This window comes from Taudactylus pleione, unplaced genomic scaffold (assembly GCF_031769625.1).
Source record: "Taudactylus pleione unplaced genomic scaffold, aTauple2 ptg000019l, whole genome shotgun sequence".
In the NCBI taxonomy this organism is placed as follows: Eukaryota; Metazoa; Chordata; class Amphibia; order Anura; family Myobatrachidae; genus Taudactylus; species Taudactylus pleione.
The window spans coordinates 10,803,121-10,829,274 of NW_028284421.1; the positions used below are offsets into that span (position 1 = coordinate 10,803,121).

At 41.7% G+C, this 26,154-nt stretch overlaps 1 protein-coding gene across 1 annotated transcript; it reads left to right on the plus strand.

Annotated features, from left to right (window-relative positions):
• Positions 1-1,645: 1,645 nt before the first annotated feature.
• Positions 1,646-21,082, plus strand: LARP6 (La ribonucleoprotein 6, translational regulator). The gene is made up of 3 exons (XM_088445406.1): positions 1,646-2,786; positions 15,867-16,077; positions 19,514-21,082. Exons 1-3 carry the CDS (start codon positions 1,714-1,716, stop codon positions 20,561-20,563), a joined length of 2,334 nt encoding a protein of 777 aa, XP_088301532.1. The 5' UTR covers positions 1,646-1,713; the 3' UTR covers positions 20,564-21,082.
• Positions 21,083-26,154: the final 5,072 nt, after the last annotated feature.

Sequence of the window (26,154 nt, forward strand, 5' to 3'; positions counted from 1 at the left end):
CAGCACATTTTTGGGAAATTGGCCTGTACACAATGAAAAGCCTAACTAACACTAGAAATCAATATAGAAGTGTATTAATAGCCCTAATTAAAGTATTTGGGTTCTTCAATTGAGTAAAATGGCTGTTATATGCATACCTGTATTTGCATAAGTGTGTAAAAATGATATAAAGCAATTTTTTTGGGGAAAAAATTATTGCTGTAGATAAACTGGGAGTACATTAAATCGGTGCTAGTATATTTTTGTGTCTATAAATTGGAGATTTATTTATTTTTTTTAAATACACCTGCAGCCACCTGCAATCCTAAAAACACCTGTCCCATCCATACAGCACCCCAAAATACCTGACCCAGTACTTTAAACCCATTTTCCAACACCTTTTACATTTTCATCCAAAAAATGACATGTCATTATTAGGGGGAATTAAGGAATTTAATTTTTTTTTTTTTGCATAAATAGCTATTAGGGGGGTGTCCAAAGGGTTCTGAACCAAGTCCCCACATTTTTAGCCAAAAATATGGATTTTGCACATTTTATCACCTGCTGGGGAAAACTTTTCGGCGTTTTCTGCCCATGGAGTTTTCGCACATGCGAACACTCTGGCAATTGGATAGCATGATACGCACGTATGCGCGAACAGTTCACACTTGCGAACGCTTTCTGCCAAAAGCAACTTTTTGCACCTAATTGAATACGGCCCATAGAGTGCATGTTAGTATGTACCATCAGATACAACCAAGTATATGACAAGATCTCTGCATCTCCAGGATATTTATCACATGGTTAATGTTGGAGCTGCAACTTCAGGTTGTATATTGGACACAGCTGGTTTTAAATTGCAAAACCTAAAAACAACAAAAATGCTGCTATTACACAAACTTTATCCTTGTAACATTGTGTTACACAAAGTATGTGCGATTTGTACCTTCCACATAAATCACTATTAAAAGCAAATCCTCAAACCACAAAGTTACTTATTACTTGTGTATGTTACACTTGGACTGTTTCTTGGAAAAGACAGGACATGCCAGCAAGGCGATATATTCTACACCCGATCACAGTGTTATTCATAAGTGTCTGTCTAATATAAGATTTATACAGAATGTAAACATTATTAATGTCGCTGGTAGTATCTATACCAAACATGCACTTATACAGAGCCAGGACTGTTGAAAGTGGAATTGTAGAAGATAATTAATATTACTATTTCTAAGCACTGTTTTTAATTTATACAATTAGTTTTAATTAACCCCATTGTGTAACTGACTACATTAGCACACTCTCGATGCTGTTATAAGGTTGTTGTCCTGCATTCTTAACTACACATGCAGTATAGCCAGTGCTTAAAATGTCAATGCAAGGCAAGATGCAGAACTCAAAAACATATATTTAGAGGACATTAAATAATTGAGACCATTTACCTTTCTTACACAGGGAACAGACCATTATTACATAATCAGAATCTGTGCAATATGCAGCCATCCTATCTCCAACTCACTAACAAGGCACGGAGCAGTACAAGTGTGCTGATCCCTATACACCTGGGATTAATCAGTACCTCTCACTTGCTTAGAGACATGAAATGGAATAAACCCTGTGGGAAGGGGTTAAACAGCTTAAGTTATATAAAGCAGAGAGTGAAGAGGGGCAGAGCCCATTTGCTTGATCAGACTTTGACTGTGGTCAGTGTGGAGTAGAGGACATAGGGCCTAAATGAAGATGCAGCAGTTAATTAATGCATTTATCCGCTTCTTCTTAATACTTTTGCCTTTCCCTATTCAAGAGCTGTTATGGCCTGGGAAAAGCAGTGAAGGAAAGTGTTTTAGGTGTTTGTGTGGAAAGAAAAAGGTATCTCTATATTGTGCTGCGCAGGTAGATCAAGTTGCAGGTGGACCTCTTGATGGTCCTAATGTAGATCAAGTTGCAGGTGGACCTCTTGATGGTCCTAAGCCTCAGGTTGGGCCAGTGTCTGTTTCCTGGGGATTTAGCACTCGGTTCTGGGCAGTCTGGCAATCTATGGACTGGCATTTTTGTTCTTTATCTTTGCTGCAGATCTTATTGAGAAGCTTAGGATTCCCAAAGCCCTTTGACCAAATGGATGATATGAAGCAGCCAGATACAGAGAGTTTGGTTACTGATTGTATTACTGCTGAAATGGGTTTTGGCCTCTCTACAACATTGGACTCCACAGTTGAGTTTTCAGAAAGCACAAAGGAACTGGAGACTCCTCCTAAACTAAAACAAAATGTGTATTTTGATAGTGGTTTGGAGGCTTCACTCGAAGGGCAAGAACCAGACAGCTTTTTTTTGGGAATGTGTAATCCCACTGGGTTTGAGTTCAGTCCTGACATCCTGTTAGAATCTGAGGCGTATTCAGATATTGAACAAGCCTTTGAGGAAGACTTGTTAACAGTTGTTGAACCTGCCTCGTTGGCAGTGGGTGAATGCCAGACTGATGAGACACTGGACAGTCTCTTTGGTTATCTGGAAGATTCAATGGCATCTTCTATGAATTTGAGTAGGCCTATTGAAGCAGATATGTGGCTGCCATTAGAACCTGGTGATGAAATGGTGTCTGTGTCTGTGGGATGGCCCAATATAGAACCTGTGAGACAAGCTGGAAGTCCGCTTGAGGTTGATTTAGGCTTTGCAACCTTCCCGGGAATTGAGTGCTATGGTATTGGAAATCATTTAGGACAGATAATTATATGTGCTGGTGATCATGAGAATGTAATGGAAGGAGGAAGCTGCAGTGATGATGACTACAGCAGGCTTGATAAGGCCAGGTACTATAAACTCACTCCTAATCTCTTGCATTTTGTTTTTATGTTCTACCTTATTTCTGCAGTTATGCATGTAAATCAGTGTGGTAAGTATCTGTACTCCAATTTATCATGTTAATCATGTTACTTTGTAAAGGCCAGAAGCTTTGCCCTATAACAGCATGTTTAGTTTGTGATTCAGGATCCAGTTCAAATCTTCCTTTATACACATGGAAACATTGAGAGATGAAGGAGGGTGGGGGCTGTAAGGTCTGTACAAGGCTTTAGAGTGTTTACTGCAATATTTCCTGGCACTCAGTGCTAAGTTAAATGTTAGAGATTGAAATGTCTCTAATGACTAATTAGCCTACCTGGGAATCCAGCAGCTTGATAGTTTGTCCTTCCAACAGATAGTTGTGTATTTAACAGATGTGTACCTAATACCTTGTATCCAGGTGTTATGTGCAGTCAGGAAATGCAAAATCAATTTTATCTAAATCAAGAAGCCTTGCACTTAATGAGGAAAAAAGTACATTCTGAGGCTCTTTAATAGCTGAACTACAACTCCCAGGATGTTATTGCAGGTACTGACATTTTAGGAGGTGTAGTTTAGGCATAAGTAAATACAGCAGGTTTGAACACATCTATTAAGTATAATGTGTATTTTTTTTCCAGTGAATTTGTATATTCTGCATTTCTCTATGGGGGTGGAGGTTTACTGTGCATATACTGTATGGGCTAGTTTTCTTTCAGAGATTGGAATAGTATCTAATTGCAAGTATAGAATGTTTAAACAAAACATTCTGTTCTGCTCTGTTTTGTTTATACAATCAATTACTCCTAGGGAGCAGCCCTACTATATAGGTTTCTAATTATAAGGGTATGCGAACAGATGGAATACCATATGCAATGGATAAAATGTGTATGTAATTGGCCTACAGTGCTGACGACTCTCCATATCTTCCCTTTCCCTATTGTATTACAAGTATAGAATGATGCAATATGCTGTAAAAATTTAACACAGAACAGTGTTCATGGTGATGAAGAACATTTTAATATTTATAGTATTTGTATTTCTTTTTAACATGCTTGTGTAACTGTAAATATTAGTTATTCACTGGGTAGTACCAGTACCATTGTAAGTATCACATTTATTTATTACCAGTTATTTATATAGCGCACACATTCCGCAGCGCTTTACAGAGAATATTTGGCCATTCACATCAGTCCCTGCCCCAGTTGAGCTTACAATCTATATTCCCTACCACATGCTCACACACATACACACTATGGTCAATTTTGTTGGGAGCCAATTAACCTACCTGTATATTTTTGGAGTGTGGTAGAAAACCGGAGCACCCGGAGGAAACCCACGCCAGCACAGGGAGAATGTACAAACACTGCACAGTTAGTGCCATCGTGGAAATTGAACCAATGACCTCAGTGCTGTGAGGCAGTAACGCTAACCAGATTTGCATGGGTACCACAATTACAAACATAAGCTGCACATGAGCTAAACATGGATCATATCTGTCATAACGTGTTGCTATCAAACATCTTATGCAATTATACACTATCCTGTGCCACCTGTGCTTTATCATTAGAAAAGCAATACAACTTTTACACCAGTGCATACCAACAGGGCTGCCACCAAAATAGTAACTCTGGCCCTGCAGTGTCTCCCTCGCCAGCACCCTTTTCTGTCCCCTACAGACATTTACCTTCTCCTGTGTCTTCTGGCTGCTCCTCTTCATGCTGTGGCTGGTTTCTCTGTCAGTGGAGCGGTGCACATGATGTAATGACGTCACTGGTGCTTTGCCTCAATAAAAAAAAAACTTTGTTGTACCAGGCAGACGTAATCATCCCTCGGTGCTCCCCCCATTTACCCCTCTCTCAGCAATCCTCTCACATTCCTCCCTCAGTGACACCCCCATATATTCCTCCCTCTTTCTTAGCAATCCTCCCACATTTCCTTCTGTCTGTCAGTGCCACCCTCCAGACTCGCATGTCAGTAACCTCCCCCCTTCTGTCTGTCAGTGCCAACCCCACACTCACACATGTTGGTAACATACCCCTTCTGTCTGTCAGTGGTGCCCTCCCTCCCCATTTACCTCTGTAAAAGTGCGCTACTTTGGGGCCCTCACTGCTGCCTGTTGCCGCCTGGGGAGGAGCCGGCGCTGCTGGAGACAGGAGTGTGCTGCAGCTGCTTAGCATGTGTGGGCTGACCCGGCCGGCTGCTCTGTGCTCTTATTTGTCAGGTGGCTGGTCCGGGGGAGGGGCCAGCTGCCAGTCAACAGGAAGCAAGGCAGCTAGTACACAGTCACTGTCAGTGTGACGGGTGCCCAGCGATGCAGTGCGGATCGATTCCGCAGTGATATTAATCCCCTATGCGCTAGATACCGACTGGCCCATCATTCTCAAGGGGCACCTGCTATATTCTGGTATGCCCGTCCCTGAGCGGACGGGCCCCCTCCCTGCCCGGGACTCCAGACCCGGCAGCCCCTCCCCTCCTGGATGGCGGCCCTGCATACCAACGTGTTAAGCACCCTTAGTTAAAATCCCCATGTGTGAACTGAAGAAATGTAGCCGCAGATTGCCATTAGGATACTTACATCATAGTGAATGAGCCAGTGTGTCTGAGGAAAATGGGAAGGTGTCACTGTGAAAAGAAATTGTCTTTGAGTGAATTAGGTGAAGAATATGTATTTCATCTTATCCAAAATAATTTCATTTAAAAAAACCTATTTTTTTTTTGTAACATTTGTAAAAAAAATCGTTTTCCCAAACATCAGATCATCACCGTTGGGACCATCACAACTTTTCTTTGCACAGGGGGCTAGTACCACGGGGCCCCCCCACCAATGGGGGCCTCCCGGCTGGAGCTGCTCTGACCTCTCCCTCCCCTCCTCCCATGACAGTGCCTGCGCCGCTGTTGCAGTAGTGAGGCATGGAGGGCCGGGATCATGGGACCTGGCACAATTAGCTTTTTTTTCTTCATACACTGCGTGCGTGACGTCATGATCGCGCTGAAGAGACGGTCAGTGAGGAGCCTGCAGCCGCTATGAGGAGGAATAAAGAGAAGGTCCAGGTAAGTGAAGTGAAGTGAAGAGAAGACACGGAGGGAAAAGCAAAGATTATGGAGAGACAAAGGGAGAGGGCTGACACTATGGAGGCACAGAGGGGGAGGGCTGACACTATAGAGGCACAGAGGGGGAGGGCTGACACTATAGAGGCACAGAGGGGGAGGGCTGACACTATAGAGGCACAGAGGGGGAGGGCTGACACTATAGAGGCACAGAGGGGGAGGGCTGACACTATAGAGGCACAGAGGGGGAGGGCTGACACTATAGAGGCACAGAGGGGGAGGGCTGACACTATAGAGGCACAGAGGGGGAGGGCTGACACTATAGAGGCACAGAGGGGGAGGGCTGACACTATAGAGGCACAGAGGGGGAGGGCTGGCACTATAGAGGCACAGAGGGGGAGGGCTGACACTATAGAGGCACACAGGGTAGGGTTGACACTATAGAGACATACAGAAGGGGAGGGCTGACACTATAGAGGCACACAGGGAGAGGGCTGACACTATAGAGGCACATAGGGAGAGGGCTGACACTATAGAGGCACACAGGGAGAGGGCTGACACTATAGAGGCACACAGAGGGCGAGGGCTGACACTATAGAGCCACACAGGGAGAGGGTGGACACTATAGACACACACATAGGGGAGGGTTGACCCTATAGAGAGACACATAGGGGAGGGCTGACCCTATAGAGGCACACAGAAGGGGAGGGTTGACCCTATAGAGCCACACAGAGGGAGAGGGTGGACACTATAGAGGCACACAGAAGGGGAGGGTTGACCCTATAGAGCCACACAGAGGGAGAGGGTTGACACTATAGAGACACACATAGGGGAGGGTTGACCCTATAGAGGCACACAGAAGGGGAGGGTTGACCCTATAGAGGCACACTGAGAGGGCTAACACTATAGAGGCACACAGAGGGGGAGGGCTGACACTATAGAGGCACACAGAGGGGGAGGGCTAACACTATAGAGGTACATGGGGAGGGTTGACACTATTGAGGCACACTGAGTGGGAGGGCTGACACTAGAGTAGGGGTGGGCAATAGGTGGCCCCCCAGATGTTGCAGAACTACACATCCCTACATGCCCTGCCACAGTTTTGCTATTTGGCCATGCTAAAACTGTTGCAAGGCATGCTGGGATTTGTAGTGCAACAACTGGAGGGCCGCTTATTGTCCACCCTTGCTATAGAAACACGGGGGAGGCTGAGACTTTGGAGACTATCAGGGTTTGCGGACACTATAGAGACACATGGGGGAGGGCTGACACTATGGTGAGAAATGGGGTGAGCTAGCACTATAGAGACACGGGGGAAGGGCTGACACTATAGAGCAGTGTTTCCCAACCTCTGTACACAAGGCACACTAAAGCTGGCCACACATCTAAAGATTATCTGTCCAACCAGCCAACTAGTTGATTGGTTTGAATGAAAATCTGGTAACGTATGGGAGTAACTAATGATCAGCAATTTGCTCCTAAATGCCAGAAAACAGATGAAAATGGTCGTCAGACAAGTTTGCTAAATGTTTGATCCAAACAATTTGTTCAAACCGTTTTTGTCCATTTTCCGGCGTTTGGGAGCAAATTGCTGATTGTCATTTGCTTTCATACATTACCAGATTTTCATTCCAACCAATCAACTAGTTGGCTGGTTGGACAGATAATCTTTAGATGTGTGGCCAGCTTAATAGTCCAGGTTTGTTATATCCATTCTTGAGCACAGATGGATAATCACAATAACTGAGGTACTAATTAAGACACCTGTGCTCAAGTATGACTATCCTTAAAACCTGGACTGTTAGTGCTATAGAGAGACACAGGGGGAGGGCTGACACTATATGCTCTGTAATTTTTGACTACTGTATATTACTTTCTCTAGATGTCAACATATTCATTGTACCACACTACCCTATCACTGACTACTCATAATTAACTGTCAAATAACATCATAAACAAGGAGTAGTTCTACAGCATTTATCCAATGAGACTATGGAGGGACAAAGGGAGGGGGCTAGCTGAGGCTATGGCGATGCAGGGTGGTACTGAGGCTTTTGGAGAGACACAAGGGGGTCTCTGGGGCTATGGAGAGACAGAAGGGAGTGGAGGCTGCTGAAAAGACAGGAACTGAGGTTATGGAATACGTGGCGGGATGAGACTGTTGGAGAGACAATGGGGAAAGGGCTGGAGATTTTCCACAACTTTTTCACTTAGTAGGAAACGGCTGGGGCACAATCTTTATTAGGACACAAATTCTCAAAAAAAACAAAATACAACCTCTGTTGTATGATGATGACATTGGTTATATTACTACATAAACAGGCATCTTCCAGACCATATGACTACCTACATGAAGAGTGAATACAGATTGAAGCTATCGTCTGGTCAGGGAGCATCAGATTCTTCAAAGGTTCCACATTGCAGAGCAAACCACCATATAGGTAAGAATTGACTCATACAGACTGGCCTAGCGGGGAGGGATGGGGGGGCCCCAAGAAACAGTGTACTTGGCCCAAAGATTTTTGTTACCTGTCCTGCTGCTGTTTGGGGACGTTTCTTTTTGTCTCCAGCCTCCACCCCAGCAGCAGTTACCATGCTGCTGCTGGCATTGGAGGATGGAGACGTGCAGAATTGGTCCCTGTACTGTGTCCCCCCCCCCCCCCCCTCCTCCCTTGCTGCAGGAGTGCCGGTAAGACCTATGCTGCTGCCTCATGGAGATGCAGGGGTGAGGCACACAGTGGGCAGAATCAGGGGATGGTCCTGACGAGAGGGAGAGCTCCCCTGTCTTAAGTGCCCCAGGCCCCGGAGGGCTTAATCCGGCCCTGGCTTCAGCCACCAGATACACTCTAGGGCAGCGTTTTTCAGCCACTGTGCCGTGCAGTCAGAGCTGACTATACTTGTGCTGCTGCCGTGGGCAGTGCTGGGATTTTCTGGGAGGCTAGGGCGCAACCGGGCTGTGACCTTTAGAGACGCGGTGACGTGACATGACGTGTTGCACGCCTGCCTGCACACTACTCCCAGCTCTGACCAGTGTGCTCAGTCACTTACTGCGACTGAGCAACTCCAGCTGATGAGGAAGAGGACAGAGTAATTTACTTTTTCACTACTCTGCTGGGTGGGGGGGGGGGGTCCTGTTGTGCTGACCGATTGGCAGTGATCGGCAGCACGAGAGACACTGGGGGAGGGTGCAGGCAAGCAGATGTTACCGGAAAGGTCCCTCTGAGAGCAGCAGCTGCGGGAAGATTCACTTCCTGCAGCCGCCCACTGTTGGCGACAAGATCTGGTGTGGTTGCAAAAAATGCCACTATGCCAGGCAAGTGGTTAATCCAGCTTTCATGCTTTTAAAGTTAATGAAATGTGGCCGAAAATAACGTATAAAACACAGGAATTGTTAGTGTGGCATTTTATGGGGTTTTTCTAATTAGAAAAAAAAAAAAAAAATTCTAATCATAACCCAATCTTTTGGTTGTTGCTGTGCACCCATAATTATTCAATTATGCAGGTTCGTGTGAGAGAATGCAGATAATCCGGTAAAGCATTAGGCATATACATTGTAACTATTTTCAAAGCATTTCAAAGGCATTAAAGCATATTTTGTGAAAGGAATGTGCTAAATGTGTGCTTAGAGCATAGTACACAATCTCTCTGTCAGACAAGTCTTTACATGGCGTGTACATGTCAGTATGTAAATTATACCATACACTTCCTTTCATTTGCTGCAAGTAAACTACCAACGATATAATATCTTTGTATAGATTACATTATTATACTATTTGTATAGATTGCATTACTGTAGCCACCATTAGTCAGTCAATATGATATATAAATGTATGGTACTGTTATAATATCTAAAGCAGCAGGAGTTTATGTAGTGATTTGTATGTTTTCTACTGATCCTTTTGACCATCAACCAACAATATGCTCTATCCCTGTTCATTCTCCTGGTTATACCCCTCCCCCTTAAGATGGGTACTCACCATACGATGGTGTGACCCAGCATTGGTGCAATGTTACTTACGATACATCCGGGGGCGTTTTAAGAGAGGAGGGGGGCCCGTGTGCAGACTCAGTGCGGGCCCCCTCCTCTTTCCGGCGGTCCCATGGTGCAGCAATTGGCAGTAGATTCTGGCTTAGTGCCAGAATCTACTGCGCATGCATGGGTCTCCATGGAAAATGGTGCCCACGCCGTTTTCGCAGGGTTAGCAGTACAGCGCATGCGCAAGTAACGAGGAAAATGTCTGCCGCCATTTTCCCAGAGCAGCACTACAGACAGGTAAGTATAAGGTGAGGGATGAGACTGAGTGCAGGGTGTGGTGTGTGCCCCCCTGGACCCAGGAACCCGTGTGCATCGCGCACCCTGCACCCATTATAGATACGCACCTGGATACATCGTGCGCTGCCCACACTGAATGATCCAGAGTAAGATGGCGGGATATATTGTTACATGCTGCATGTAACTGTACCGTGTCATTCATTGCATCATCACATCCATCATGCAGCACAGCAGATGGGACGATGCAATGAACTAATCGCATGTACACTATATGCGTTGTGTACGATATATTCCGGTCCACGTCAGAACGATATATCGATACATCGTCTAGTGTGTCCCCAGTTTTAGACTTAAGCTGGCCACACATCTAAAGATTATCTGTCCAACCAGCCAACTAGTTGATTGGTTGGAATGAAAATCTGGTAAGGAATACAATCAGCAATTTGCTCCCAAACGCTGGAAAATGGACCAAAACTGTTTGAACAAATAGTTTAAGTCAAACATTTAATAAACTTGTCTGAACGTCCATTTTCATCTTTTTTCTGGCATTTAGGAGCAAAGGGCCTGATTCAGAGCCGGACGCTATTTGCGGTCGTTCGTTCTGAAAAAAGGGGTGGCTATTGAAATGAACCGTTCGCTCTTTGCGGTCTGTTCACGCCTCTGTCTGAACGAGCGAACAAAACTTGCGGTCGTTTTTTGGGAAACTACGCCCCTTGGCCGCTCGCATCCTACGTCATGTCCGCTATTTATTAGATTAATTGAGTACATCGACCAGCGTATGAACTGATCGCTATTCTTGTGGTTGGTTTTTCCTACCGCAATCATGCAAGCAGTTCTGACTATAAAATAACCCAGTGACGTGGTCAATGACGCTGCTGTATTAATTATGCACACCCTTAAAACGCCCATTTTGACCTTTAAGCACGACTGCGTTCGGATCTCCACTCCCCGTTTTCAAGCACCTTCCCCGTTACCACCCACATACGCCTCCTCCTGTCACTCAAAATAGCAGGCATTCGCTATTTAGCGAACAAACGATTTTCGGCCGCACTGACTGGTTCGCGCATGCGTATTACGATCCGTACGCATGCGGAGTTGGGCAAACATAGCTCGGAACGAACGAGCGGCGCTTACGAGCGGCTCTGAATCAGGCCCAAAATGCTGATCATCATTTACTCCCTTACGTTACCAGATTTTCATTCCAACCAATCAACTAGTTGGCTGGATGTAAGTTGGTCTAGTGTGTGGCCAGCTTTAGACAGGACCATCTAACTTTGTTCTCTGAGTCTACTACTACTACCCCCCCCACTCACAAATGTATTAATTTAATTTAATAGCCATAATGAGTCCCTATACCCCACCTTTCACTTTCTCCTTATTCTTCACACTGCATTTGTTTGCATCAGTGTTAAGTTATCCCAAGTATTGATGTAGAATTGTTTAATCCAGGGGTAGCCAACCTTGGTCATCGAGAGCTACTAACATGTTTTCCAGACCACCTAGCTGGTGCACAGGTGTGTTCATTACTCACTAACACATTTGAAAAGATCCACAGGTGCAGTTAATTATTTCACTGATGATTCTGTGAGGAGACACTGAAAACATGCACTGTTGGTAGCTGTCGAGGACCAGGGTTGGCTACCCCTTTAATCCCAGTCACTCACTGGAGGCACCTTGTAGTGCTGCATAAATAAGATAACACCCAGGAGTGTCAATGTTGCTACCTCAGTGGTGCACTATAATGGTAAGGGGTCCATAAGACCCTTTTTCTTAACAGTACTAAAATGTAAATTAAACAGACAAGACTGCTAAATAAACCTTTTTTTTTTTTTTTTTTTTTTTTTTAACTAAATACACCCCACACCTCAATTTATAATAGATATTATACTCTAAGCCATGGGAAAAAAATTGGCACAAATGGGGTTTTTTTTTTGTTTTGTTTTTACAAATCATAGGGAAAACTTTTAATCCAATGAGGGAAAATCTTCATTTGTTTTCCACAAGAAAGAGTAATCTGATGGTATATGAATGCAGGTTATATTGTGTACCTGAACACAGGCTTTAACTCTTGGGCACTGTAGAGAGAAATGAGGATCATATAACAGCCAGTTGCTCGCATTGCAATAGGAAAACCCTGGGGAGACATCCACTGGTACACACAGCATGACTTGTTACATTTCTGTGTGGCAATCTAATTTCTGAGAACGGAATCAGAGGCTTCCCAGCACTGAACAGCAGGCCTTCAGTGACCAGGCCATCCAGTGCAGGCTGCTTCAACTACCACTCCCCATACTGCCTGCTCCGAAGTAGTCACTGACTGTTCAGTGTATCTGGGATTTGTCTGAACTTTGTTGTTCTTCTCAGGAGTTCTAAATAAATGGACAGGTCAAGAAATACCTGAAGAAATACCTGGGGGCTACTTATTTAAAGGTGTTGTCTTGAAGGTTTTCAGTTCTGGGTGTGCTTGTATAACCTGTAACATCAGACGACATGCCCCCACACACACCCCTTCCACCATTCTCATGCAGCCCCAAGTACAAGCATTCTCTTCCTGACGGCATATTGATTTCTGCGGCTTGTAAGCTGTATGTGAACTGTGAGCTTGGAAGAAAACCAGAAACCTAGCATGGTATGATGCTAGCTAGTCTGTTAGAGCTGATCTAATAGCAGCATAAAGGTGGCAAGTGTGTGTAGAAATCTTCCTGTCGGCTCCTTGGAAGATCCTTATGTAAACACACTTGGACAGGTTTAGTGTTGAGAAAGTATGGCACTATTTTATGCATCTGTTATAGGGATTGAACATGTAGCAGGTTTTACAGTATTGTCTTTGTTTAAAGCTGGGTACACACTAGATTGGTGTCGGCCGTCAGATCTTCAGATTGGCCTGCACTGCATGGAGATCTGAAGATGTAAATACAAATACAAGGAGGTGCTATACCAGAGATGATGATAAAAAATAAATGAAACAAATTATTAATTCACAAATATCCCTCTCATGGACTGCTGCTACAAAAAAGCAGCTGACACTCCTAAACCAAACAATAGACTACTACAATATGGAGCACTGTCACTCCGCAACAATGATAGCATCCAATAGTAAATAAAAATTGTTTCATTAAATAATGAAAAAAAAATGTGTGTGTGTATGTATATGTGTATGTATATATATATATATATATATATATATATATATATATATTAGAATAAATTGCACAACAAATAAAAGAATGGACATAGATAAGTGCATGAAAACAGGGCTCCTTTCATTGCCACAGTATCACATTAGTAACCATCAGTGTTCACATGTAACACATTTTAGGTTCGTATAAATTGCAACATCAAGTTTGATTGATTAATCATGAGGTAAGATATTGTACTGCAGTGATTTATTGAGAACCAACTGTTAATCCTGTTTAATGGAACACAGCTGGGTGCTCAAATAGAAATGTAATAAGATGTGGGTCCGCGATATAAAGCATGTGACCATTCCCGGTTTGCTGTTCCTGAACCGCTAAATCATAATTAGATCAGTACAGATTCTGCTGCTGGAAATTAACGTATATATATATGTGTGTATGTGTGTATATATATATATATATATATATATATATATATAATGAAAAATTAGACGCAACAATCTTTGTAGATACCACTTTATGTGGATAAGATTTCAAGTATGTCCTACCGTGTTCTGGGTTTGTTGGTAATTGTCGAGCTGAGCAGGCTCATAAAGTGTAATTTATTTATTTTTTATATTACCAATTTATGTGTATATTGATTAAACAATTTTTATTTACTATTGGATACCATCATCCTTGCTGAATGACAGTGCTCCATAATGTAATAGATCTGAAGATGTGACTAATGACGCACGGGGATACGAATAGTGTGTACACACTGGATGATGTGGGTGATTTGTCGTTCCGATTTGTCCCAAAACGACAAATCTTCCAATTTATCGTCTGGTGTGTACCCAGCTTAAGTCCCCAATCCAAAATTCAGACTTTTAAAATGAAGGTATATACGTTGGTGTGGGAAAGGAAAAGCTTTTTTGATTTAATACGACCTCTGCTGCTCACTGCAGCCTTCACCTGTTTCTATGTCCCCTGGTTTCACTTACTTTGGTTACTCATACTGTATAAACCAATCGGTTGAGGATATTTCACAAACCATGAATACCCATATACATTTAGGTATGGTTTTGCCCTAAATATCATAACATTACCCTATTGTATGTAGACATGTAATGGAAACTATAATAAACACTAGGAGCTGAATGTGTGCATTACATAGTTATTAGTCACACTTTAATGTATATTTGTATAAAGTATTTTATGTACATCTTTTTTCTGTAAAAAAAAAAAAAAAACGTAGGAAAGTCTGTTCAAATACTGATCAATTACATATTGATATATTATTTAGTGCAGACACATTAAATGTCTAATACTCTAGTACAGCTGTTACAAGATACCACACTGCTCTGTAAATGCATATTCATATACTAAATATTTCTGAAGTTGTCTATGAAGATATACCGTACATTAAGGGTTATCTATAATATCATATACTGCATGATGTAGGATTTAGTACATCTATTCCACTCTATAGTGTTAAATATACCGTACATTACATGGCACTTGTAACCTGTCCATATTAGTCAGGTGTGAATATTTGATATGAAAGGTACAGTATGTTTCTTCATATACTGAACTACCTGCTAAAATGGACTTTAAACACACACTTTGACATTCTTCCATAGTTTCTGCTGTCACATACAAATTCCTTTTGTTAAAATGCAAGTTATCACTGTTGAAACTCAATTCTGAAACTGGGAAACTATCTGGTAAGGTATAAACATGTGTAACATAATCCACTTTCCTTGGTGTGTTTTGTACTTGTACTGTTGGGAAATGACCGTGCAAAGATCTTTCTTAATAGTAACATTACATATGCTAGTGAATCCTATAATGATGCTTGCTATCTGTGCCACCGCATCTGATCTTTGGTGTGCCAGTCTAGCATGTCCCAAAGGCTTCTAATGTGTCCACTTTTTTATTTCTGTGTTGGGCCTATAGACATTTATGGTTGATTATTTTATACTATATTTACAATGATTGTGCTCGATGGTGTTTCAGAAACGTGACTGATGGAAGTGCAGCTTCTGAAGAGTGACGGGGGGAGGAAAGACCCTCATTAGTGCTCATACTGGCAAATGCTATTGTTTTCTGTATTGAAATTTACTGGCCTGGTGTATATTAACCACTGTTGCAGTAGGGTTCAGATTTCTGCAGATTAAAATTTGTTTCCGTCAGGTAATGGATAATATTGCATTACATATACAAGAGAAATGCCACAGATGTCCCTGTACGCCGAAGTTAATATAGAGGATCATTGACTTATCACATTGACTCCCGTATATACAGTATAGGCACTATGGATTTACAGACTTGTATAAAAGGGCACAGGGTTTTTACAGTCTGACAACCCAAAAAGGCAGAATATGGAAGAAAGACAGAACACGGACATGTTAAACATAGGGAAAATTCTTACTGATTTATTTCACTAAGTGTGGCTTTATATTAGTGCAGTTCTGCTTTCTTCCATAGATCACATTATCTTTAAAGTGTCTAATGATTATATTTCTAGAAATGTGTATTTCCAGATAAGATGCATTTAACCTTCTAGAGCTGCTCTATTTATTGAAACGCTGGCAGAATATCTAATACTTTATACCATGTTCTTTCAGTGGAGCAGCCACAAGCGGGGGAGAGAATGATGGGGACGAGCTTGACCAGAACTGGAAGCCCCCGGACCCAGAACTTATCCAGAAACTTGTTGTACAGATTGAGTACTACCTCTCTGACGAGAACCTGGAGAAAGACGCCTTTCTCTTGAAACACGTGAGAAGAAACAAAATGGGATTTGTCAGTGTTAAACTACTTACCTCATTCAAAAAGGTCTGTAATAGTAAGGTTCTCATTTTTTTTTTTCTTTTGTATTATACTTATTGCTGAATTTACATAATATTGGGAGAGTTATCAAAACTTGTTGAGAAATAAAGTGGGGAAGTTGCCTATAGCAATCGGCTATAAACTGTTGTTTTACTGGCTAGAAAAATGACAGAAGCTGATTGGTTGCTATGAGCAACGTCTCCACTTCATCTCCAAGGCTAGGTGCATCTCCCCCATGGTTCCCCTATTTTAGCTAGACTGCACACACTGTACTGTTTGACAGATAAACCTAGAGGAACTATATATAGGTGAATGAACTGCGCTTGATGTGTGTACCTATATAGCTGCTCAATTATAAATAGACATATAATATAAGAAAAGGGGACGAGCGCTTACTTAAAAACTAAATTGGTTATATGAAAAAAAGAAAGGAAAAGGATAAAAAGAAATAAATAAGAAAAATAAATAAATATAAAAGACAAACAAACATGAAACACTGAAACCATGTTTAAACTTTTTTTAAAAAAAATTTGAGGTAGGTCCAAACAGGAGTGCAGCAATATTAGGTGACCTAACTTGTCCCTACCTTAGTCTTCAGCTTCCAATGCTGGCAGCGTGTTGCCTTGCCTGCGCTGCAAGGGAAGCTCCACGATGTGTTGGTGGAATAGCTGCAGCTAGGGTCGGCGTCACAGGATGAAAAAAGTTTTACTTCTTTATAGAAGTATCCCAAGAAACAGGAAATCATCCTTGATAAAGTACCTAGGCAGGTACGAAACGTGTTGAACCTGAATGAAAGAGTGGAGGAAGAACAGGAGAGCAGTAACGGATTACACCTTGACGATCTCCCGGACCCAGTAACATCACCTTGTGCCGCCGCTCACAGCAGCCGCTATCCTACCAAGATAGTGTGTCCTCTTGTGCAGTGCAGGCGATCTTCCCAACCTGCTGACTTCATCCTGTGATGCCAACCCTAGCTGCCGCTATTCCACCAACACATCGTGGGGCTCCCTTGCAGCGCAGGCAAGATAACACGCTGCCAGCATCGGAAGCTGAAGACTAAGGTAGGGACAGATAGGTCACCTAATATTGCTGCACTCCTGTTTGGACCTACCTCAAATTTAAAAAAAAAAGAGTTCAAACATATGGTTCCAGTGTTTCATGTTTGTTTGTCTTTTATATTTAATTTTTTTTCTTATTTATTTTTATCCTTTCCTTTCTTTTTTTCATATAACCAATTTAGTTTTTAAGTAAGCGCTCGTCCCCTTTTCTTATATTATAAACCTAGAGGAACCTCACAGAAATGATTGATCTCTATGGAGACATAGCTGTGGGAGCGCACAAGATGGATGATGGAGCAGAGATGTGGGATAAAACACCATTTAAGATGGCTGTGTGCCTGGCACTGATGTGTCCCCTTGGAGATCAATGACCTGAAAATCCATCTCTCCTCCGTTCATCTGTCTAAAAAGATTCAACTGTGGTTTGTATATTTACAGGTGGAAAGTTGAAAATAAAATGCACAAGAAATGTTTAGGTTATTGAAACACTTCAGTCACTTTCAGTTACACCTATAAAGTAGCCATGCATCTGCCTAAAATCAGGGAATACCTGTAATGGAACCGCATGCAACAAAGATAGTCAATTGATATAACATTCAGCCTTCCTCGATAACATTTGTCTCTAAATGGTAAATATTTTGGTGCTGGGGGTTCGTGTGCAGTGTCCACAGCCTATACTAAATGCCCATCGGGGAAATTGGTGTAAAGGTGCACATCCACTAGAGCTGAAAGACTGCACGATTACGACTTTGTAATCGTGCAGTCGTTTGTCAGTCTGCGATGAGCCTGCACTGAACGAGCAGTCGTTCAGTGCAGGCTAATCAATCATCTGCAAACATGCTAAACCTGACGTTGTCAGGTTGACCAGCTTGTTTGCACGATGATAGATGTCTTTTACCGACTAGCGGGAGCGCGCATCGCTGGTTGTTTTTAGACATTTTAGTGAATTTTCAAACTATTAATGAACGATTGAATGATAACGACGTTATCGTTTAATCGCCTAGTGGATGGGCAGCATAAGGTTTAAAGCTGGGCCTGTAGATTTATGGTAAGCATGTGGACTTGCAGAAATCACTTGATCATCAATGATCTTCTAGTAAAACTAAGGGGATAACCAAGAGACTAGTGATTCATTGTTTAGTTAGTTACATTTGTGTTTGTTATTTTCTGGAATTTTACTTACAAGCATTACCTTAGACACACTTGGGCTAATCCACTATACATGAGGTTGCAGCTTAATGAACTGCCTCAGCGCTTTCATTGGTAGTTCATGATGCATGTTTTATACCAGTGGTTCTCAAACTTTGTCCTCGGGACCCCACACAGGTCACGTTTTCCAGGTAACCCAGCAGGTGCACAGGTGAGTTCATTACTCACTGACACATTTTAAAAGATTAACAGGTGGAGCTAATTATTTCACTTGCGATTCTGTTAAGAGATCTGGAAAACATGCAATGTTTGGGGTCCTGAGGACCGAGTTTGAGAACCTGTTTTATAGTCTAAAATGGCACCTTCACTGTGAGGTTGCAACTACTAAACCATAGCTATAGCAGCGAGGACAGTCTACAGACATCTATCGTCATCCATCATTCACACATTGTACATTTTCTAGTCTATGAGCTTCCTTTTTATCTTATACAAGGATTAGAAGTGCAGTGGTTCTCAAACTCAGTCCTCAGGATCCCACACAGTTCAAATTTTGCAGGTCACCTAGCAGGTGCACAGATGTATTCATTACTCACTGACACATTTTTAAAAAAATCTACAGGTGGAGCTAATTATTTCACTTGCAATTCTGTGAGGAGACCTGGAAAACATGCACTGTTTGGGGTCCTGAGGACCGAGTTTGAGAATCTGTGATCTAAATATTTGAGACCAATCGCGTACAAAATGTAACATCACTGTAGAAATATTGTAAAGTATGTGGCATAGGATTTGTTGTGTTAAGGCAGTAATTTGGGTGTAATATGGTCTACTTTTTGCTCCAAACTGAGACTTGATCAAATATGTAGCATGTGTTCTACTAATATAATTTTATTTTCCTTTTTTTTTTTTTTTTATTCAAAACAAACCTAATATCACAATCTTATTCACAAAAATGGCAAGACATTGTATGATTTCATACATACAAATGTGGTAGCATTATTTATACCTATACTTATACATGTGTATGCCTAAAGGAGAGAAGAAAGTGGAGGTTAGAAGAGGAAAGTAGAATCTTCCTTCTTACTGCTAAGTTATACTGTCCATACTGCACTTGACGGAAAATGGTTGGCCTATTCAGAGGTTCTGCTTATATTGTTCCAAACGTGGGGGATCCTTATTAAGCATTCATATTGATGGGCTACTTACAATAAAAAGAAACTTTCTTCTGTTCCTTCCAGGTAAAACATCTCACTCGTGACTGGAGGACAACTGCATATGCTTTGAAATATTCCGATATACTTGAACTTAATGAAGATAACAGGAAAGTAAGGCGAAAAACTCCAGTCCCTGTGTTTCCTAGCGAGAATCTTCCCAGCAAGATGCTGCTGGTTTATGACCTCCACTTCATCCCAGAACTGCACGGTTTAAATAAGGAGCAGGAGAATGGTGGAATGCAAGAAAAGATAATGGAGCAACTTCTCAAGAGCTTTGGCACTTTTGGCAGCATCTCCTCTATACGTATCCTGAAACCTGGTAGAGATCTACCATCAGATGTTAAAAGATTTAGCAGTCGGTACACTCAGGTTGGAACCAAGGATTGCGCGATTGTAGAATTTGAAGAGGTGGAGGCCGCAATTAAAGCGCATGAAACCTTAAATGTTGAAAATGACACGGATGATGGGATAAAGGTGGTTCTAATAGGTATGAAGCCACCAAAGAAAAAAATTCAGAAAGACAGAAGCAAAGAAGAAGACTCAAAGAATCTTCGTAAAAATAAGTCTCTTAATAAAAGGGTTGAGGAGCTTCAGTATATTGGGGATGAGTCCACAGGTTACAGCACATCTGAGCCTGATAGTAATCCAAACTCCCCCATGATAGGCCGAAAGGTTCAGTCTACCAATAAGCTGAGCCCCTCTGCTTACCCAAATAATCACTTGAGTCCAAATGCTTCACCCAGAAATAGCCCCTGGAGTAGCCCTTGTGGGCAACGTAAAGGGGTTAAGCATTCTCCACTTGCTGACAGCATGAGCCCAGAAAGTTCTCTGAGGTCTACAGAGTATTCTTCAGACAGCAGTATCACGCCATCTAGCAGTCCTTGGGTCCAGCGGAGAAGACAAGCTCAAACGGTCACACAAGAAAAAAGCCCAGCATGTAGTCCAATGCTGGGAAGGAAAATACAGAATGCAGATGGACTTCCCCCTGGTGTCCTGAGACTTCCACGAGGCCCAGATGGTACAAAGGGATTCCACAACGGAACTGAACGGAATAAGCTTGTGCAGAATTTGTGAATGCCATGCAACCTTGTGGGACTGGCAGTTGTACCAGCCAACACCAGCCTCTGTATTACTGATGTGCAAGGCAGTGCATATGAAGTTCCAGTACTCTAAGACTGGAAGCGCTACTACTACCTGGAAAGAAAGGGATTTACAGAGAGACTGAAATTAAGTCTGTATTTATTTTTTTATCTAATTTTCATTTGTAAATTTACTTTGTACATTGGCAGCACTTGCGCTGTATTATATTTTTATTTCCTTTTTTTAGTTTTTGTTAAACTTTTAATTTGTATTTTCATCTTACTGGGTATCTGAAGCAATCGCTGTTCTTTGGACAATTACCTAAATCTTAAGCCGGAGACTGAAAAGGTTTGCTTACTTTCCAAAGCCTATTGGCAGCTTGTACTAATTTATCCAATAGGATGTTGTGAAACCTTCTGCAATGCTCATCTAACACTTCCAAAGACGTGTATAAAGAATGTATCTTTTCCGTGCTGTGAATTAAAATTAACTTCCATAAGCATTCATAAGTTACCAGGCCTCAGACTTTTGTTACAAGACGATTAACCTTTGCAATGTGTTGAAGATCTGGAAGTTTAATGGGGTGAGGTTGGGGAACTTAACTCTACACCAATCACTAAGTCTGAAATGAAAGTTGCTTTATAGGACACAGACCGTAATATTGGTTGTAAATGTTTTATTGTCAAAAGTAAAGAGATGCCGTGGCCTATGGTGGTAAGCTATTTATTTATATGCAAATCCGTGTGTTTGAAGCCTGTTGCAGCCTTAAATAACCTACCGATAGCAACATTTGAAATTAGTTTTAATAAGGACCATTCTAAATGTTACCTGATGCCATTTTACATAGAATATTCTTGTGTTCAGGCATAGTTGTCCTTAAAGTGGGCCTGTCATGAGGGAGAGGGGTGACATACGCTTTTTTGAAAATCTTACTAACTTTTAATTATCCTTCCCAGACCCCTCTTTTCACCCCAAGCTGAGGGGATGTGCTGAACCACCCAATATTATGCTGATATGTGGGTATTACTATCTCCCCTTCTCATTAAAGGAGAGAACTGTTAAGATCATGCATGTTGGACCTGCATACTAGCATAGCAAATAGGTATTATTTTAAATGAGAAAATAAAAACCCTTCTATATAAATAAAACACTATTTATCCCAAGCTGGCTGACCGATCTACAATGACAGCCTAAATACATGGACTTATAAAAGGTACGCTTCTTTAGAAAGCTGTCATAATTGAAGTCAAGTGCTTCAAAAATCTGTCCTGGAAATATATATATATATATTTTTTTAACATGCAAGAAACCATTGGTTTTGCATAGTTGTACAACCTGTGTACTCACCTGTTACATTTGTTGTATGAAGGAAGAGCATTGAGTGTATATGTGCAAGCAATCAACTGAAGCAGGGATCCTAGACCTCAGTAATTTAACTAGTGTTTCAGATTACCTGATTTTTGAGCAACAAGCAGGGTTTCAAGGTAATTGCCTGACATCTTGTTCAGTGTAAAGCTTGGCCATTCACCAGGACGATATCACAAACAAATCTTTTTCTACTACTACTGTTAAATCTAATTTTTAACTTAAATGAATCATTAAGCTAGGTACACCGTACTTGCCTACACTCCCGAAAGTTGCGGGAGGACTATTTTTTTCGGGTAACCCCCTGCACCCCTGGAAAAGTAGGCATATCTCCCACATCCTGCCTACTTCCTAGTGAAGTGGACAGAATGGGGAGACTTTACTGGGAATTTTTGGGTCTGTGGTGGGCAGGGCTAAATTTACACTAATCTCATAACTTATACAAAGATGTTAACAATCTCCTCTCCAAGCTTTTCCCTCCTCTCGGAGGAGATTTTTAAAGTCTGTATGAGGTACACACTATACAATTTTCATAACAACCGGAGATATTGTATTCCTGGCACAATCAGTCCAAACTGAATAGAATCAGCTCCCGACATAGCGTGTGCTGTACAAGTGTACGGAGACGCTATCAGTGAGACCATTTGGAATATAAGGCAGATGTTCCCAAACTCTGCCATTACAGTCCATGTTTTAAGGATATCTATACTTGAGCACAGGTGATTAGTACCTTAGTCAATTCGATTTAATCATCTGGACACAAGCATGGATATCTGTAAAAACTGGACTGTAATGGTAGAGTTTGGGACCTGTAATGAATTCTGGTGAAAAAAAATTGTTTTATTAAAGTAAATAGACATGCAAAAGTTTTTCTTTTAGTAAAAAAACACATTTATACAAAACATGCCGAAGTACATAGACACTGTCCACCTATTTCTTTCTGTGCTATAAACTGGGGAGAAGTTGGCTGGTCTGCTGAAAAAGTTGGTTAGGTGTGTGGGGCACTGTTTTAGTTGGACATTTGGTCAGTTGGATGGTTAGAAGAAAGTTGATCTGGTGTACGGCCAGCATAAGGATCAGTGAGATCTATTTTTACAACTACTAAAGGTGAATCAGTTTGCTTGGAGCTGGCACTAGCTCTGCCATGAAATAGCGTTAGACACAGGACACCTGGTTGTATAGTGCTGGAATTTATACATTAATAGAAATTAGTATTTACAGATGCACTACTTGACATCCCTGTGTGTGTAAAGCAGAGAGCATTGTGGTTTATCCTTTAAAAAAACAAAAACAAAAAAACAACATTTTCCATAGTTCAAGGTAAATAGACTTGGTCCTTATACTAACATTTAGGTCCTGACAAAGGACATGACTTTGAAAAGCTTCAATATTAGGAATGAATGGTTGGAATAAAGAACACATTTTCACTGTCACATTGGAGGAATGAAAGTCTGTTTCTTTATTCCTTGTGTTAGATTACTTTATCTGATTATTACATTATGTGAATTGTATATGTTCTCGTGACACAGAAAGTTACCATTTCAAAATACTGGACACCTACCAATTCTTACAACTGCACACCCAGTACTTAAACAACATACAGCTATTTGCTCAATACTGAGGGCCCCATTTATTAACTAATCTAAATACCAGCGGCATATTTAGTTTAGTATCGCAGTGATGCAAACTAATATGCCACTGGTATTCATTACCTCACCAGGGATGTCCAGCAACGTTGTCCTTGTCGACGGGGTTCTCCGCTTAGCTCCTGGCAGCCTATCACTGCCAGCAACGGAGTGCTATGGCAGGATTATAACTATTTGTTAAATATTGAAAGGATGACATAACCCCTTTTAGCGAGTGCTAAAGTGGTTCTGTATCGTTGTGATCAGGGGCCCTGAGTGTGGTGGCACTCGTGTGAGTAAGCTGCGGTGTGGTGGCACTCGTGGGAGTAAGCTGCGGTGTGGTGGCACTCGTGGGAGTAAGCTGCGGTGTGGTGGCACTTGTGTGAGTAAGCTGCAGTACCTAGTGCTTAGGAATTTTTAATTGCAGTATCTTATACTTGCCTACTCTCCTAGAATAGCTGGGAGGCTCCTGAAAATCAGATGGCGGTCATGGTCACCTGGGAAAGTTGTCAAGTCTCTCGCACCCCCTACGGCCGCCCATTTACAGAGCACAAGAGGACAATGACTCGATTCGCACTGAATCATGTCATTGTAGCCCCCCACTGTACAATACCTGTTTTCTCTGTACTGTATAGTGGGTGGTGGGGCCACAATGCCTCTTTACTGCCTGCTTTCCCAACTGCCACACCCCCTCTGTGCCAACATGGGTACCCCCTTACCTTGATCAAAACATTTTAGTTTGCTTTCCATTTCATTGTTATCTGAAGCATTATTTTGAGGGCAAGTGCAATTTTTTTTTTTCTTTTCAAAATATGAACAAATGCCTTGTACTTTCATTTTGTTAGATGTATATACAGACCTGCACTAGTAAGGCAGCTGTCATTGTTTTATTCCCCCCCATATGATTGAAGAATACAATCCACAGACATGGTTAGTTCCTGAGGTAGCACAAATATTGGGGGTGCTTGGCATTGCAGTCTAGGGGCCGTATTCAATTAGCGGCGAGAATATCGGATGATTTTTTTTTTTGCCAATATCACTCCCACGATAATCTGATAGACTGGAACAGGCGAAAAGTTTTCTCCATCTCCAACCAGAAGAAAAAAATTCAAAATCCATATTTTTGCCTAAAAATGTGGGGATTTCTTTCAGAACCCTTTGGACACCCTCCCCCCAATGATTATTACCCCAAACAAATTTTGGGTGAAAAGACCATTAAAAAAACGCCAGCGCCATCCATGTGCGATGTTTAAAATACTTGTCGCATCCATACGGCCCCTCGAAAAACCAGACCCAATATGTTAAACCCATTTGCAACAATTATTTTATTTTCACCCAAAATTTGACCGTCTGTTTTTCGACAAAGTTTACAATTGATGAAAATATTTTGGGGTAATCTATCATTAGGGAGGGGGCGTGGAGGGTTTCCAAAGGGTTCTCTATGAAATCCCCATGTTTTCAGGTAAAAATGGAGATTTTGCATCTTTTATTCTCCTGGTCTCAGATGGAGACAACTTTTCGCCTGTTCCCTCATAATAGACATGCCAGCCTAGATGTTGCTTGGCTATCTGAAAAGTGGCAACATTACATGTGCAGTCTCTTGTAAGGTGTAGGTTTGGCAATGGTAGTTTTAATGTTCTCACAATATGCAGTGACCATTCAAACTTCTGCAAATCTGGGCCTTCATTTAACCGAGGCAGCACAATAACCATTGGGAGATCCCATATTATGGAGAAAGATGCCTCATATGTTTTACTGTGAATATGTACCCTACCAGGGGCGTAACTAGGTATTTAAAGGCCCAATAGCAAAAGTTTATAAGGGCCCCTATGTACCACCCAATGGTGAAAAATTTATATACCACATGTAACTTTGACAAGGATGATGACCCCCTCCCTCAACTCTGGGTGCCATAGCAGCTGCACCCCTTGCAACTATGGTAGTTACACCCATGTACCATACCTATAAAAGAAGGTACTGTTCCATTTAACAGTTTACCATAAAATGTGCACAGATAAAGCCTTTCTCAGTGACCCACAAATGGTTTTGTTTTCTGCAGATGAATAGGTTCAGGTGCTGTGACTCATCTATGATGGACATGGTCTATTGTTGGGGGACCAAAAGCCTCTATGAGTAAAATGACCCTGTTCCCAAACATTTTATTAACATGGCACAAAGGAATAAATACAATGGAATCTGTGTTCTGAAATGGCAACGTTTCTCATCTCTTGCTCTATCATGCGGTCTATAAAGTAATAATCACAAACATATATAAACATTGAATGAAACCAAGCCGTCCTTAGGATTGATCGTCCCTCCTACGTGCATACATGGAAAGAATAAAGTTACCTAGGTAGCAATATTAGCAGTTCACTCTCACAACAGAAATAAACAGTCTATTATGCAACATATTTTATGAATGTATGGATGAAATAGAACGGTTTGTTAATCTGTGTGTTCCAAACAAATAATCAGCACATTTAGTATAGAAAGTAAAGGTTATTCTCTACAGGAAAAAGGCTCTGGTTAGCACAATGTTATAGGTTCTATATTTGTATGAAAATCAGAAAGTCATCCTAAAGTTAGTACCACAGG